The 13164-nt window shown below is 41.3% G+C and overlaps 1 protein-coding gene across 4 annotated transcripts in view; it reads left to right on the top strand.

The window, feature by feature from the left end:
* LOC119852832 overlaps positions 1-13164 on the top strand; it is a 137099-nt gene that overhangs the window by 85590 nt on the left and 38345 nt on the right. For all 4 annotated transcript variants that reach the window (XM_043511282.1, XM_038394675.2, XM_043511281.1 and 1 more), the window contains one exon: positions 1202-1302. In XM_043511282.1, the coding sequence (XP_043367217.1) occupies positions 1202-1302 (101 nt within the window). The remainder of the gene's footprint in view (positions 1-1201; positions 1303-13164) is intronic.

Genomic DNA, 13164 nt, shown 5'->3' with positions numbered 1-13164 from the left:
CTTGTGAGACCATGTTCTATGTGGCTGCTCCCCTGTGAAACCCTCACTTTTAAATGGACAACCCAGTAGAACTGATCTTGCAGCATTGTTGGACCCTCTAGTGGGAGGGATGGGTAATACTATGCAGCCACAGACCAGGAGATCAATGATGATACAGCCACTGAACTAACCATGCTGCCATTTTTAGGGTATCCCCAGGAGAATATACAGCAGGCCATGTATTGCATGAAATTGGAGCCAGGATTTCCCATGGAATTTTGGGTGGTGCATGCTTCTAAGGTCAAACCCCGGGCCTTGCCTTTTCCACATGGCTGCTGGTTTCTCTTTTCTCCCACTCATCTTTCACTGAGTTCACCCAGCTTGGTTTTCAATGTGTCAAAATAGCATTTTTGCTATTTTGTGAGGGTTTTGTTCCCTTTGGTGAGTTTTTCCACAGAAGGGGGTGGTTTGGCCCTTTACTCTGGTAAGATTGGGGGAAATTATGTTTGCCATGAACATGCTTTAAGGCTAGAATTGGAGTTGCAAGCTCTTGAAGTCAAAGTGGAAAGAGTGAATCCTCAAGACTCAAGCAAATAGGAAGATTATATTGAGTCGATACAATAAAAAATCATATTCTAGTTGAGAGTGGCAACATTATTTATAACACAGGGAGAAATTCTTATTACTGTTATCCTTGTTGACCAGAGTGGCTAGTTAAAAATTCTAGGACTAGCAGACTGTTCCAGTTAAGGGGAGAAATTGGTGATATTTGGGTATTTCTTTGATGCAGTTTTGTTTGTCTACAAAGAATGTACAAAGTTCAGTGTCTCTTTGAATGACTTAAATAGCAGGAAATAGTTTCCTTTACTCATAGCACCAAGAACCCACTCATTTCAGCCTGCATACCTAACCCAAAAACCTTTCCCCATGTTTTTTTCCAAGGTCAGACACCATGCTTTCAGCTGCTTGCTCCCTACCTCTGTCATTCCCAGTTTTTGTTTTTGTCAGTTCTGGCTTTCCACACAGATAGATATAGATATATAATATCTCTATACCCTAACCAAAACAATACTCAGCAAAAGCTCTCTGATGCTCTTTTTGTCTTAGGTGAGGGCTTTTCCTTTGTCATGTTAATTGAAGCATGAGTTTACACCTATCTATTTCAATGGGGTTTTAACTCCACGCAGAACATTATTACTGAGGTTTTGATGTTACTTTACAGTGGTTGCAGCTAAGTCTTTTCCTTCGCGTCCTGTTGTGAGAACCGGTGCAGCACAGTCAGCCAATGTCCTTCGGAGCAACCGATGTGGGCCACTGAAAATGGTACGTAACACTTTTGTATTTAAGAAACTTGTGCTTTCAAATAATGCTACTTTAATGACATAGTTCTTGCTCTGTCTAGGATTGATGTTCCCCTGTGTCCAAACGCCATTTGGTGTAAGAGAGTGGCGGGGGGAGCTACTGGGAGGCAGCCATAACTGATTTCCAAGATTCCGTGGCCCAGTCTGCCCCAGCAATGGTCCAGGTGGGAGCTGCTCTAGGGGGCTGCTCTACTTAGGCCACATGGGCCTATGTTTCCTTAGGAGCTTTCTCCTCTGCCCCTTCTCAATTCTTTCTGTAGTATGAATCCTGCGCCTGGGTTGAGGGGGAATGGGGCTGGCTGAAACATTGGCTTCACTGGCTTTACATCCGTTGAGGGTCCCCCTCCCACCAAGATACCAAGTAGCACAAAGGGGCCAGACTGTATTTGAGAATCTGACCCACTCTCTGGCAGTGGGCACAAATATAAGAAACTGGAAGGACATAGTGTCCATCCCAGAGCACCTCCCAAAAGAAAAGAATAGGAATGAATATATCTCACTCTTCCTTCCCTGCCAGCAGGAAACTGGCTTGGGATTGTTGTTTCGTTTCATTTCATGGCTGCGTGACAGTGAAGTTACTAATGTCTCAATGACCATGCCTGTAAAATGGGAATGATAATGTATCTTAGAGGGTGTTGTAAGATTTAATTAACCATACTTAATTAAAGTTCCTAAAGTTGCTTTTAAACAACAACAACAACAAAAAGCACTGTGTAAGAATGAGGTGCCCCTACAGCTGGGAGGATCACCTCCCTGACTCTATCCTATGTCTTCTGCCTTTCACACACAGCTTCTGTGGAGAATGGAGCAGATGGGGGAGTCTGAGGGTCTACACATATAGGAGAAAGACAGGTGGTTGGAAGAAGCATTTTCTGAGGGGAGAAGCTGATTTAAAAAAAAAGAGACTGTCAACAGAATTTTCCCTAGTGTGTCAATACAACATTTTCCCTTCCCACCCGCTGTTGCCCAGTGCGTCCTGTATGCCAGTTGGCTGCAGCCCCAGAGGACACCACATTTTGCTTATGATGTACATGTCTAATTGTTTAATATCATCATTATGACTAATATCTTCAGCACAAATGAAAGCTTTCGAACGGTCTTGTGTTGCAATGACTGTGTTTAAGGGTGAGTGATGGACGCCGAACCTCACTGAGAAAGCTCACTTGTGCTCCTGGATCCCTTTATATATTTTTTCGCAAATTGATCCAACGCTTCCCAGAATGCTCCATGAGTTGAAAATCCTTTTCTGGTGATGTGGCAACCAAAACTGCATGGAAGGAAGGGGTGGGAGGGGATGATGGAAGGCAAAGATGTGTCCTAGTTTACCTCAGGCCCCTTCTTCCCCCTCCTGCTTGCTTCTCCCTTTGTGTACAGTTCACCAGCTGTGCTCTGTGAGATGAGCTGGGGTGGGCTGGGTCCTTCACACCTCTGTGCAATGAACACATCACTCTTCCAATCTGCTAGACATAGCAGTATTTCTTGGGCCAGTCTGTCAGGTTGCTGAACGTAACTGAAGGTTTAATTTGCAGTTTGCGTTCTTTTCCAGGGTACTACATGCTCTAGAGAGAAGTCAAAACAGTCTTATGATTATGAATTCACTGGTTACATCTGTCTGTTTTTTAATTTAATGAAGTCAGTTATATCCAAAAGACATTTCATATACTGGACACCTAAACCTTGTTTACACTGTGATGAAAAAAATTACGCTCTATTATGTTGTCAGTCTCCATCTTTTCATGTCAAATTAAATGTTGCAGTCTAGGAGCAGGTCTTCAGACAATTTAGATGTTCGGTTGTGTGCACATGCCATTACTTAGATTGCTCACAACTGTGTACAATTGATCCTTTGTTAATGGAGTTACCTCATTTGTGCATCTGACTGTAATTGCATGTATGAACTAGGGGCACAGTTGCATATGGATTTTTTCTGCCTAACATATCTGATAATTTTACCAAACTATAACCTAACCTAACAACTTCCAGGACAAGAATAGTTATATGTTTTTGGCTGGGGAATTATAGGATACCAAAGGCAAGGTTGTTCCTACTTATTTTTATATTTAGCTTGAAAGTTCTAGTTATAAGAACACAACGTGTTTTACATGCTGTTTTTAATCTTCACACCACTTTACAGTCATGAATGAATCCTGACAATATTCTGGGGAAAGAGATGTATTCGTAGTTTTACAGATAAAGTTAAATAACAGAGTCACAGAGGGAATTACAGTCAGAGCTGAGATTAGAACTTGTGGGTTCCTGGCACTCACTCCTGTACTCGAACTTCTGGACCACAAGCAGCTGCTATGCAAGCTTTTCTGCAGCATTCCTCTGAGGCCCCTCAGTCCTGACCTGCAACATCGCTGCTATTCCAGTCTGGAACCTCTCTCCACATGAGTAGGGCTCACCAATTATGCCAAACTGAATAGAGATGTTTTACTGTAAGTCTAGATGTCTATCGGGGCTAGCCCAGTGGTTTACATTGACTGTCTGCAGGCGTGGCCGCCCTCAGCTCTCAGTGGCCGGGAACAGAGAATCAAGGCCAATGGGAGCTGTGGGCGGCCGTGCCTACCAACGGTCAATGTAAATAAACTGTCTCACTCCCTGCCAGGGGATTACCCTGACAGGCCGCATGTTGCCTACCACTGGGCTAGACTGTAGTCATCAGATTCATTTTCATTTATACATTAGGTCCCAGTCCTGCAATGAGCTCCTGATATGATACAAAATTTGAACCCTCTAGAATCAATCCAGTTGTAATAAATCCCTGTGCTGAAGACAGAGTTACTAAATACATACATATCTGGGGAGCTCAGGCTAGAGCCTCGTCCTTCTACTTCAAAAACTAGGAGTGCCAAAATCCTGTCCTTGGGTCAGCCACTAAAAGGCAGCAACACACACACACCCCAGTCAGTACTAAGAGAGTATTTTTTTTTGGTCCCACACAGTTTCCTTGGTCCAGCACTGATGAGCAATGAGTTTGATATGGGTATTACCAGACTAGTGAATGACAAGTTGCTAGCAAGAAATCAGGCACTCCTGGAGTAGCATGTTATTCTATAAACAAAAGACAAAAAAACAAGGAATCCCTCTGAAGAGTTTACTTAAGCACTTATGGCTATAATCTCTGGTCTGCTAAGGCCACTTTACAACAAAAATGTCAAGGTTTTTATTTTTTTCTCTTCATCTGTCCCCCCCACCCCCACACACCCCTTTTTTCCACTCTTTCCTTTCTCCACCCGTTTTTCTGCTTCTAATGGCAAGAAGGAAAAGGGGGGAAATGAATGTTCTCACAAAAACTTTGTTATAGTTAAAAAAAACACTTGTTCATCAAAATATTTTTAGATGAAAATTTTCAATTAACTCTAGTTAACATGTTGGGTTTTTAAAATTCATTTTACGTTAAAAATCTTTTTGCTGTGAAAACTGTGGCTGAAGCATTTGATTATAGCTTTTATTCTCTCTATTCAGAGTTGTTATATTGTCAAAGTGTGGTCAGATTTTGATACCTATAGTTATCAGAATATCTTATTTTCCTTTTCCTGGCATTTCTAATGAACTCATCATCATGGTTATCTAGATGCATGTTATATAATTTACAATTGCAGTAGTTGTGTCCATAAAGTGTCCACCACTCTAATTCAGCCATTGTTAGTTAATATTTTGCATCTTCCCCAATGAAAGATGTTGCCTAGTCATTCTTCCACCATTGTTTCTGAGAGGACAAAATGATGGTTCTTACATTGTGCTCTAAAATTGGTCAAGTTTGAGCTAGTCATCCTCTCTAACGGTAAAGAGTTGCACTGCCCCTTGCTTGCAAAAGTTCACCATGGGATCTTTCAGCTTTTGTCATTATAAAGGAGAGCTGTGTCCGGGATGGAGATCATGAGCTGAGTCTTAGGTAAGGGTTTAAGGCAACTGTAGGGCCAGGACCTTGAAGTGGATCTGAAATGTAATGGGGAAGTTATTGGAGCACAGTGTGATGTGCTTTTTAAAAAATTATTATTAAAAGGTGGGTTCCTGTGCGTTGCCCCAGTAGAGGTTTCCCACATGAACCTCAATAGTTAGCCAAGGGTAGGATGTGCTGCATCGAACCTGGAAGTGACAAAAGCCTGGATCAATGGCTGGGTCTCTGTCTGAGAGGAATGAGCACACACTTCTGAGTAGTTGAATTTGAAAGAAGGAATTTCTCTTCATTGTTGCTATATGAGTATCCAGGAGCAATGTTGAGTCCAACAGAACCTCAGGACTTCAACGTTACCTTGGTGACTGGAAAGTGGAGGATGAGGACATTGTCCCACCCAGCTCCTCAGAGGTCTCCTCTCTCTCTCTGTGTATTATCTCTTATCTGGATTGAGTCAGTCAGCTGTTTTTAGTTCATATATGTTTCTCTGACATGGTCACATCTCAGTGAAAGTATTGATTGTGTCTGCTAAAAAATAGAGGTTTAGCTGGGTATGTTTAGTATACTAGTAGCATTGCAGCCAAAGGCTTTTCACAGCCTCGCCTAGAGTTGTTCTCTATATATGGTTAATAATACATAAAGAAATGGAATAATGACATTTTGATTCAGGTTAGAGGGGAAAGTTTCCTGCACAGTTATTCTTGCATATATGTGTTTAATCTATAAAATCTTTAAATCCTCAAGAGTCTCAGCCTGCCATCAGTTTGCAGTCAGGAGCTTCCCTGGGAGTCCTACATACATGTGGAACAGTGTATCACACACCCTTATATTGCACTATGTAATCAGGTTTTCTTAAACAGGGTCACCTGATCAAAGCCAGTTTATGCCATTGCCAAGAATCTAATTTGTAGGCAATATTCATGTTTCCCTCTTGCTCTGCTCCACAACTGAATGTTGTCTACTATAATCTGCACTTGCCAATTTTCTCACCAGCACTTTATTCATAGAAGGTGAAATTCACCACTGTGCAGAGGATTAGGACAAGATCTATGCACCAGTAAAGATTTGAAAAGAGGGTTTAGATGTAATATAAGCAGTGTATAGATCTCATGTTGTCTATCTGTGCAGAGATGAATATATAACCCTTCAAGCACAGTACATAAATGAATGTGTTAAGTCGCACAAATACACTTGTGTATTGCACTTCATTAACAAAATAACATTTAAACATCTATTTGCATAAAAAAACTTGCTGTGCTCTGTGCCATGCACTAAGCACAAACTATTGTCTCTCTGGATTCTGAACACAAAGCGCCAAACTCTGCACTTACCTACACAATTGTAAATGTTGAGTAACTCCATGGAAACCAGTGGAGCTACTATTAATTTCAACCAGTGTGAGAGCAGCATGATGGCCCACCTAACTCTTCTAGAAAACTTCCTCAGTAGACACTTTCAGGTGACTTTTGTAATTGTTTCCAAACGAAGGGAGGATTAGTGGAGATGTCACCAAACTGTGAGGAGGCCGTGTTCGCCTTTTATCCTGCCCCAGCCTAAAGGTAGGCCACATGGGTCCCTGTTTGCCTGGCCTAAGACAAATATATCTTGGCTCATTCCTTGTTACTATGAGCCTGACTGAAGCAGAAGAGATTGTTCACAGAGATGTGAGAGAAAAATAAAACTGAAATGAAGAAGTGACCTTTTAAACATGAAAAGGGGAAAGTGCCACTTGAAAATGAATTCAAAACCAATTTCATGCAATTAAACTGACAGAGCATCAACAGAGACAAAGTTAAGTGCAATCAACTTTTTTTTTTAAAGAATTACAATTTTATGGAAAAATAATTAAGAAAAAATCAAAGCTAAGATTTTCAAGTGATTGGTGATGCAAAGTTGCTCATTTTGGGGGGAGGGGGGGAGAGGATGCCAAAGAGGCCTGGGTTTCGGAGGAGAGAAGAAAAGCAAAGGGGGGTAGGGGGTGGGGCAGGGAAATGACACATAGGCAGAATTGTTTCTTTACACAGAACCTTATTCTTCAGTGTTTTGTCCCGTGTCATCATTTCCACCTGTGCAAAGCAGTTTTAAACTGATAGGCATTCAGAATGATAACATTACACACTCATTTTGCACTAGTGTAAATAACTGTGCAGGGTACAAGGCAGTGGAGAATGAGGCCCAGAATGTTTTCAGATTTTCCATGAGGGGAAGTGGCTCCCAGGCTAAGGCCTGGTCCTCACACAAGCTGGCATCAGTTTAGCTAAGGGTATTTTTTTTTGTTTTTTTTTTTTCAACTGAATTAGTTAAAATCTGCAACTTTGTGTGGAGATAGGGCCTAATTTATTTTCTCTTAGAGCTAGTCTACTCTAGAAGCACTACATTGGCGCATCTTCACTGATGCAGCTGCGTCGCTGTTGTGCATCTGGTGAAGAGGCTCAATGCCAACAGGAGAGAGCTCTCCCACCGGCATAATTGCTCCACCTCCGTGAGAGACAGAACCTCTGTTTGCAGGAGAGTGTCTTCTGCTGACATAGCGCCGGTGTAGACAGTGCTTAGGTCAGTGTAATTTGCGTCGCTCGGGAGGGGGTGGCTTCTTCACACCCCTGAGCGACATAAGTTATATCGACATAAGCGGTAATGTAGACCTGCCCTCATTCTTGTATTCCACCCTCACCCATCCCACGATATATACCATATGCCTATTAATTAAGATTTGCTTATATTTTTGAGTGGATATGTTCAAAAATGGAAATATTTCTTAAGTTAGACATTATTCTGCTTTGTTTAATGCACTCTATATACACACACACACACACTTGAGGGAGGTGGGGGGGGGACAAAAAAGCCTGCTTTTTTTATATCCTAGTTTGGTTCAGATACATTGTGTGTAAGCCTTTTCAGTTGTTCCATTTGTAGATTAAGTAAAGAGCTTTAGCTAGATGAATTTAATAATTCTTTAAAATAATTCTCCCCTTTGTCTGGTTCTCATTCACACCACTCTGGCAGAGGGGCCTTTGTACTGCCAGAGTGCTAGAAACAGGCCTTGGAATAAATGAGAGCCCAGCCCCAAACATATACTATTACTGCCCCATATAGTTCATGTTCAGAAATTACTTTTGCCACACACTGTTAACATATGTTAAACCAGAACAGAAATCAGTGTCTAAAGACTTTGCAATTAAACTGTTATTTTAATAAATGCTCTCAGAATTATGTCCATTAAATAAAAAAGGCAAAACATGGATAAGCAGATAATTCTATTCTAGCAATGATGCCACCACTAACAGTAGATGCTGAAAGTAAATTCTAAGCTACTGATTAACCAAAAATTATAGGTGGTGGTGGGGGTGTTTGTTATTTAGGTGTCATCAATGTTCTCCGTGCTATATATGCAGGGTCATGTATATTTTGCAATTCCACACCGGTGGAATTTACAGTGGTATCTATCTCTTGCATAGAAATGTGCTCCAGAAGTTATGCTTCCCCTTAACAAAATTGTTTGGTGCTCTACTGGTTGTGAAGAAAACGCTGAAGTCCTAGCATAGAAACTGATGAAGTGTTTTTTTCTGAATCTGCAGACATCCTGAAATAATAGCTCTTATAGGTGTGAACCATCCCATTCATTTCCTAAGACTGTTAACTCTGAAACATAAAGATGACAGTTTAAATGTCAAAATTGTTAATTTTTTCACTAGGGACCATTGAGTAGAAGCATCTGGCTAATGTGTTTGTCACACAACGCTAATAGGTCTTGCACACTCCCCCACTCATAGTAGGTTATTTGGTGAATTCTGTTCTGCTGAATAGCAAATAGCCCCTCCTGATCATACAAAACTTCCAGTATGACCCAGATAACTTCCATGATACAACTGTGTTGTCAAGACAAGAAATTGTGTCTTATTAAAAACTGAAATGTAGGGAAAACATAAATTTAATTTAATGTAAAGATAAATAGTTAGTACAGAAGCCCCTGTGTTTATATTACTCATTTTCATATTTGCAAAAAGAAAAGGAGTACTTGTGGCACCTGAGAGACTAACAGATTTATTTGAGCAAATAAATTAAATAAATTTATTTATGCTCAAATAAATTTGTTAGTCTCTAAGGTGCCAAAAGTACTCCTTTCCTTTTTGTGAATACAGACTAACACGGCTGCTACTCTGAAACCTGACATTTTCATATTTGTTTCACTGAAACCCATGTAAATGAAGCTACTGGGATAATTCCAGTCTGCTCTGGTAGGGTGTCAGAGAATCCTAGAACCTTATCACATAATTTAGGTTCAGATCATCACAGATCCATTTTGAACAGACCAGAGCAATATGGGTATCGGAGAGGTCGGGGAGGAGGTGATTACAGCTGTCAAGCAGATGGCCAATAATTCATAGATAAGTATTTTAGCTACCTGGACAGATGGGAAGGCTGGTATTTTTTTTAAATTGTGGAGGAAGATTCAGCAAGACTGGAACAATCCAGATGTTTGAACAGAAGAATATGGAGAAGTCAAAGATGACTTTAAGAATGCAAGTTTGAGCACAGGGAAGAATGTTGATGTTACCACCAATGGAGAAAGTAGCAGAGAAGGAAAAATAATATATGGAGCTCAGTTTTGGCCATGTTAAATTTAAACTGATGGCAAGCTATCCAAGGTAACATGTTGGAGACGTAGTCAGATGTACAGGACGAAACTAAGAAAGATGGGTCAAGTATGGAGATGTAGATTTGTGAGTCATTGACCTAAAGATAGTAATTGAATCAGTGTGAGCAGAAGAGGTCCTCCAAGTATAAAATAGAGTTCTGGATCCCCCATTGACAGGAGAGAGGGAAGGACGAGGAGAAACCACCAGAGGAAACACTGAAAGAGTCAGAGAAATAGGAGGACAGCCAAAGAAGGACAGGACTATGAAAGTCATGGTACGATGGATGTCATGGAGGAGAAAGTGACAGCTGTGTTTCAGAGTGCAGAATGGTCGAGAAGGAGGACAAAGCAAAAGAGATCCTGATGAGTTGTGGGCAGGAAGAGAAGCGAGATGCTGGTGAGAGCTGGTTCAGTGAGGTGAGAGGAAGGAAGCCAAGTTGGAGGGGAGCAAGGTGTGAGTTAGAGGACAGGAAGTTAAGGCAGTGATTGTAAACAACTCATTCAAGGATATTAGGGAGGGAGGAAATTAGAAGGATGGAGAGACAGTTGGAGAGACAACCAATTTCAATTTTTTGAGGTTGGCAGATACTAGTGTGCTTGTGTGCTACACGAGTAGATATGAGCGTGGGTGTTCTGTAATCTCTGTAATTAAAAAAAATAAAGCTCTCTCCTTCTAATGTGTTAGGCTGCATTAAGTTCCTTTCCCCAAATTGTATTGTCTTACGTGTGTGTGTGTGTGTGTGTGTGTATAAATATAATGCCTTTCATCCTGAAGTGACGTACTCTGAGACTCACCTGAGAGCACTACTGAAATGCCCCTCACTACAGAGATGGTTGCAGCAGCCAATTGATGTGCAACACTGGAGGGATGGGGCACTTTGGAACAGGAGAAAAGGACACACGCTCTTTTCCAGAAATGATTTTTATGGAACTCTGTGAGAGAGCCCCCTAATAATCATGCGTTTGTATTATAGACCGTTCCAAAAAGGAGTGGGTCAGAGCACAAGGCTGAGCTAGCAAGTTGGAACTAGTACAGACAGTGGTTCATTCAGTGTCCTTGTGTCCATAATCTCCCCAAATACACAGGCCATTAGACCTAATTCATCCCTGGTTTAACTCCATTGACTTCATTGGTGTTACACTAGGAGTTAATGTGATCAGATATGCTCAGTAACATCGCAAATATAGCTAGATATACAAGAGCACACTAATAAAAAGTCTGATCAACAACAATACATCTGCCAGACCTCATATATCGCTCCCAGGAAGTGAAGGGGTTGATGCTATGTTACATATTACACATGCATTTGGACGTATCCAGAAATAGTGAAATAAAAATTTGAAGGAGCCATTTTTTGGAGGTGGGACATCATTGACACTGTAATTGGGTAGGGGATGAACCATGGTTTATAAAGGGTCACAGGTACAGCTGAATTGCTTGCACGGAGCAGGCCTATGTGCCAGAGTGCATGCCCTTGGAGCCCCTAGGGGACAATGATCTGGCACTTGTATGGGGCTTGTGAGAGAAGGTATGTGGTTGTGTTGCTTTGACTAAAGAGAGACTCACTAGCACCTGGCCTGCAAGGATTGTATATCCATATGCTTTGTTATTACATAGTTATTAGTAAAATTGCATTCTTCTGTTTCCCAGTGTACTAATGTATCTGTTCTCTTTGGAGAGGCCATTTTATTTGTTTTAAAGTGGCTGAAAGTTAAGAGAAGCTTATTTTGACCTTTCTCAAATGATACTATTGGCAGACAAATGAAATATTATATACTGAGATTTGAAAGTAAATGTGAATGTATGGTGGGTGGAGCAGCACCAGCAGCAGGAGGACAGATGTGCCAATTTTGAAAGAACCTTTAAAAAAAGACTTTATATTGGATACTTTTTGTGATCAGGTTTTTGTCAGAACCTCGTTGAATAGGCAGTCCCATGACTTAGCTTCAGCATAAAGTGTTTCTCCGGGGAGACTCAGATACAGTGTGTGAGAGAGTATCTTGAGACATAGCTACACAATGCATTAGCGTGCACCAGTGGGGTGCAACTTCTAGCCTGCACCAGTATGCTATGCACTAACTGGCCCATGTGGACATACTAGCATGCTCTAAAAGGTCCTTAGTGTGCATTAACATAGTCCCACTTCAAACAATACTACATTAATGCACATTAGGGAACTTTTAGTGTGCACCAACTGGTGTCCACACAGATTAATTAACACAACGTGCTGTTGCAGGCTAGAATTTACACCCTGCTGGTGCACACTAATGCACCTACACATGGAGTTATCCCTGAGTAACTATTCCTGATTAATTCCATGTGTGGACGGTCTTATTCTGAAATAAGAATGTCCACATATGAAGTTAACTGGAAATAGTTAATCAGGGATAACTCCATGTGTAGACAAGACCATAGAGGTGATGTTGCCCATCTCATGGATTCTATGCAGAGATGCCTGATATCTTAAATGCAAGCTTGGGGAAGGTGAGAGCACTGTTAGCATATTTCTGAAGCCTGGTCTACACTACACAGTTAGATCAACATAAGCTGCCTTGTGTCGACCTAGCTGTGAAATTGTCTTCCCTTAAATTTGGCTCTTGCTGATGTAAGTGGCTCTCTATGCCGATTTAGGCTTTGTCTACAATACCACTTTTGTCAATAAAACTTTTGTGAGTCAGGGGTGTGAAAATAACACCCTCCTGACCAACATAAGTTTCTCCAGCAAAAGGGCTGGTGTGGACAGCTCTATGTCAGCAGGAGAGGCTCTCCTGCTGACATAGCTAATGTCGCTCATTGGGGGTGGTTTAATTATGTCGGGCAGGAGAGCGCTTTCCCGCCTACACAGGAGACCTTACAGTGGCACAGCGGTAGTGATAACACTGTGCCTCTGTAAAGTCCATAGTGTAGACATAGGGTGGTAAGAGTCACAGCGAATGTAATTAGGTTGACGCAGTGTCAGTGTAGACACTGTATTGCTTATGTTGACTGTTAATGCTCCACAATGACAATACAATTGATACAAGTGCTTCTAGTGAGGATGCACACTGCCAAAACAAGGAGCAAAGCATACACACCCACACAAGTGATTTAATGGCTGTATGCTGATGTAAGTAGATTGATATAATTTTGTTGCATAGACATAGCCTAGGAGCATAGATAGGTGACCCGGGGTGGGGGAGATTTACTGTTGTTCTTCAGACAACCTAGTATTGAAAAGGAAGGTTAGAATATTCATTCGTACTTGTGAAAACATGGGATTATTTATGCACTAACAGTAGCTGACAAA

This window comes from Dermochelys coriacea, chromosome 3, assembly GCF_009764565.3.
Source record: "Dermochelys coriacea isolate rDerCor1 chromosome 3, rDerCor1.pri.v4, whole genome shotgun sequence".
NCBI classification, from domain to species: domain Eukaryota; kingdom Metazoa; phylum Chordata; order Testudines; family Dermochelyidae; genus Dermochelys; species Dermochelys coriacea.
This window is presented reverse-complemented; position numbering and strand designations above follow the sequence as displayed.